Here is a 4,508-nt window from a genome sequence, read left to right on the forward strand (position 1 = left end):
ACTGTAAAAAGGTCAGTAAAGATCAATTTAAACCCAGAAAGCAAACAATATGGAACATTTCCTCACTGAGTTAGTTTGAATGTGCATGTTAAGAGAAGAGCAGTTAATATATATGTTTACAGAAGCAAAGAAAAATAACAAAATCATTTTATGAACTAAATGTCCATTTAGGCAGCAAATAATATGTTTAATTTAAACATGACTGCAGCAAACAGAGCATGTGTCACTGCTGAGGACAAACTCTGATTTGTGTGGTTTTAAATGAGATGAAATGACTTTGTGGTGCTGCAGATTTCTAATGTAATCAAGCTCTTTGCTCGAGTCATATGTTTATGTGCCTTTTTGTGTTGCTGGTACTTCATTTAAATATTTAAAGTTCGTGAGATTTTTATATGTTCTTACCTTTCACAGTGTGCTCTTTGCTTCGCTACAGCAGCATGAAATAAAACGTGGTCTAAACGACAGTAAGAAGCCGAGTAATGAACTGTGGATGTTGTTCAGGCTCAGTGGGGAACCAGGAACACTGAGCCTGTGAAAACTACTGTTTAGCTATAAATCTGAATGTCGAGCTTTTCTAAAAACAGACTGTTGTTATGAAGTGAAGAGTCCGAGTTCCCTCCACATGTGCCGGTGGGAGCGTTCAGGCTGAAGTCACATCTGTACCTGAGCACCATCACGGCTGAGAAAGAAGAGCAGCACCTGCTCCAGAGCCTCCAAACTGAGCTCAGCGAAGAAGAGGTGAGGCCTCGCCGGGGGTGCATGAGGACAACATCCTGCTGTGTGTGTTCTTCAAGTGACACGACGGAAAATGATTCAAGCATCTTCAGCTGCATTAAATGAGCCGAAGGCTGTGGAAGTCTGGATGGAGACTGTGAGGATCTTGAGCATCAGGTTTCTCAGCTCAGTGCAGAGCATCAGCCTGAAATGTGCAGAACTGTTTGAGATGCACTGAAGTGCTGTTTCATCATTGAAATGAGCCTCAGAAGACGCACAGTGGGATGTGTTTGAGAAACAGGATTTCTGTCATCAAAGACACGCTGCTGGAAATTTGTGGAGATCATTTGTGTTGGGATATTTTACCTTTTTTCTCTTCATTACGCTAAATTTCAGTTCAATAGACACAAGGAAAGACTGTATGACACCAATTACTTATTGTATATAATAGGTATGTGGTTATAAGTACCTGCCGTTTATGAGGAACATATAAGGTTGTGCTTGTGAAGAGGTTTTTCATGTCGTGGGGGCTTTACGCTACACAGAAAACTACAGATTTAAGTGCAGGAAAGTGACACTATAGCTCATCTAAAATACACAATTATAAGAAGAAGGACTGACTGGACCCCCCCACCTGAAGGCCTCTCTGAGAGCTTCCTGCTCAGGATCCACTGTGGTCGGTGTTAGTACGATACAGATGTGCAGTAGTTAAGGACCACAGCTGGCTGACACCTGCAGGAGGGACTTCTACTCCTTTATATGTTCAAATGCAGGTCTGAGTCGGTTTCTGATTGATTTGATTGATTGATCAGCAGCTTCTTAATGGTGCTAGGATGGAAATGATTTCTACTTTTAAATATTACATCAATATCTAGTAAATAATAGCCTGCACGCTCAATTTCATGTCATAAATCATGTCAGCAGATGGAAGCGGTTTGGACTGTGTAACAGAGATAACAGACTAATATTTAACGTGGCAGAACTTCATTCATAAATGAGATGATTTTTAATGTGTACATGAGCTTAACAGAGCTAATATTAGCTGCTAGTGTTTACTTGGTGTCCGTCATGAGGATCATTAACCATTAAAAGCACAATGATGACTATGGGAGGGAATGCAGTGCACTCTGTTTTAATAGCAAGCATACAGACAGTATGACATCACTTCCACTGCTGTGCAGCAGATGCATCCACACATTCACTGAATGAGTCATGTGCTCCTGCTGCTGGATGAGGTTCTGAGCTCTCAGACTAAAGTGGGGAAACGCAGGCAATAAAAGAGGCTCACAGTTCACAACACATGTGCAGTTCAGCTCCAGGAAGAATATCTGATCAAATCTTTAGTATCTCAGTTAGTTCCACCTCGACTCACAAGTATAACATCACCAACAAACAGGGCCAACTCCGGGTCAAACAACTTTTATTCGCCACTGAAACATACATGGCACTCCTCACGGGGCGCACGCAGCGTTTGCCGGGGTTAGGTTAAGGCAGAGGGCGGGCACCGTCGGCAGCGTGGGGGAGGCTGCGGGAGGGGAGGGGTGGGCGTGTGAGGACCCTGCTCAGCTGGCTCCAGCTGTGGCAGGCGGGGCAGGAGGTGCGGGGGCGGGGTCGGGCTCGGGGCCGGGAGCCGGAGCCGGGTCGGGAACGATGAAACAGCCCCTCTTGTGCCATTGCATGTCTCGCACACGTCGGACAGACTGGATCTGAGGAGCGGGGGCCTCCCAGTCGTTCCAGTGCTTGAAATCTCCTCGCTCAAAGATAAACTGGCGCCCCCTGTAGCCGGGGTACATGTAGCCCACCCACCTGGAGGGAGGAAAACACACCGTGATGCTTCTCTCTTGAGAACACAGACAGGTATTTGGTGAGCAGGTAAAGCAGGAAAATGAGATTAGCTGCAGAAAGGAGGGAAGGTGTGGATGGGAGGGGGATCTTACGTTCCGTTTAGAGCCTTGACACTTGCTACACGATCCTGAAAACCGTGGCCCCACAAACTGGGCACGTCATCATCCACAATCTCCATCTTTCTACCAGTAAATCCAGGGTTCTCGTACAGGTGTAGCTTGTGATCGGCACTGTCCTAAAGAGGAAAAAGAGACAGACAAGTCCAAGTCCTTCACACGTCTCCAGCAGGTGATAGTGAGGAAGACAATGACATTCTGTGGGTGGAGAAATGAGTGAGAGCCTTATGGCTGCAGTGTCAGTCACCCACCACTTTGAGGGGCCTTAGAGACAAGAGGGAGTAGCTGTTCTGACTGTTGGTCCAGGTGTCCCAGCGGGGATACTCGCCCTTCTCCAGGATGAACTGCTCCCCTGTGAACCCGTGCCGATCATAACCCGCCCAGCTGAGAGGGGACACGACACAGACAGAACAAAGTATCTGGCAACCTGCTTTTCACCACATCTGTTTTGTGAATGAGCTTAAAGCGTCTCTGAGAGGGTGGGGTGAGCAGTACTTACGGTCCTGACTCGACTATCACAGATCCAACCTTCTCCAGCCCCTTCTCCGTCACATCTTTACACTCTGCAGAAAACTCCGCCTTGCAGCCCTGGAAGTTCTCGAACTCAAACAGCACCACCTGGACCAGAAAGGTGGATATTTACCAGCATGGCAACAGCGCCGTGAGGAGGCAGGCTGACTGTCTGTCTGCTCACCAGGACACATTAACACAGGTTTCTGACCAGTACGTGGACCGTGTGGTTGTGTGGCTCAGTCCAGGTGTGTGATTGTGTGACCGTGTACCTGTGAGCCAGTGATCAATCCTTCTTTGATCACACCAGGTTCTCACCTGTGCGGCTGATCCAGTACCTTATATGTGGCTCCAGCTCCACCCTGGCTCTTCCCAGCAGCCAGCTGCTCCGGGGCACTCTGCTGCTCCGACATCCTCCTGATCCACTGCTCCTCCACTGTTCGGCAGCAGCACACACACAGACAGAGCACCATCCGTCATGCATGTTCACACACACACACAGATGTGACACACAGGAGGAAAGTTCAGTGTCACAGATGCAGGTTAAAACTCACTGTGTTATAAAATCTACGGTCATCACAGCTGAAGAGGATACAAATGATTACATCCGTATCCTTCAAAGCATACACTCATCAGTCCTTCATCTGGTTCCATTACAATCCATGATACCAAAATCCTCCAAACCTGGGTCCTCGCTGGGCGCAGCACCTTCTAACTCCATCGCATTGGAATTATTACAGCGGCTGTTACTGATCCCTGTGTGTCCAGAGTGAGCTTTTTACCTGGGTATGCCTGCTAGAAGTGGTAGTGTCCCTCTTTTTCAGTGCCACTTGGTGTTTGGTGGGGTTGAGCCATTAGAGGGCAGGGACAGGGGGGGTATTTATGGTTTATTTCTGGCCACAACAGCAGAAAAGGGGGAGCTGTTGATACAGCAAGTCTGTCGCTCACATTGTGTCCGTAACGCTGCCTCTCAATAGGCAGCTGTGTTGGCACACGCTGCCCTGCCCGTCCGCCTGGCTGCCACTGAGCGCAGTGTGAGGGCACAGGGGGAGAGAGCCAAGAGGATTCAGCAAACAGGCCGGCTCAGCACAAACACACACAAACACACACACTCCGAGCGCAGCCAGTCGTCCTCACACCTTTCTCCTAAAGCCGGATTCACACGATCGGCGCGCTCAAACACTTCCCGCTGTGACATCTACAACAGCTGCAGCTCAGAATCTTATTACACTCAGCAATCAGCACATTCACACATCTGAATCCAATAAATACGACTTTCAGGAAGGCAACAGTCAGAGACCAGACACTAGACAGACACACAGC

General features: G+C 48.1%; 1 protein-coding gene across 1 annotated transcript; it reads right to left on the minus strand.

The window, feature by feature from the left end:
- Positions 1–2,276: 2,276 nt before the first annotated feature.
- Positions 2,277–3,613, minus strand: LOC121606434 (beta-crystallin B3-like). The gene is made up of 5 exons (XM_041936748.1): positions 3,524–3,613; positions 3,175–3,293; positions 2,927–3,059; positions 2,652–2,794; positions 2,277–2,520 (listed from the first exon to the last, which is right to left on the minus strand). The coding sequence occupies exons 1-5, from the start codon at positions 3,596–3,598 to the stop codon at positions 2,277–2,279; spliced, it is 714 nt and encodes a 237-aa protein (XP_041792682.1). The 5' UTR covers positions 3,599–3,613.
- Between the last annotated feature and the right edge of the window lie 895 nt (positions 3,614–4,508).

Source organism: Chelmon rostratus, chromosome 5, assembly GCF_017976325.1.
Source record: "Chelmon rostratus isolate fCheRos1 chromosome 5, fCheRos1.pri, whole genome shotgun sequence".
Taxonomy (NCBI): domain Eukaryota; kingdom Metazoa; phylum Chordata; class Actinopteri; order Chaetodontiformes; family Chaetodontidae; genus Chelmon; species Chelmon rostratus.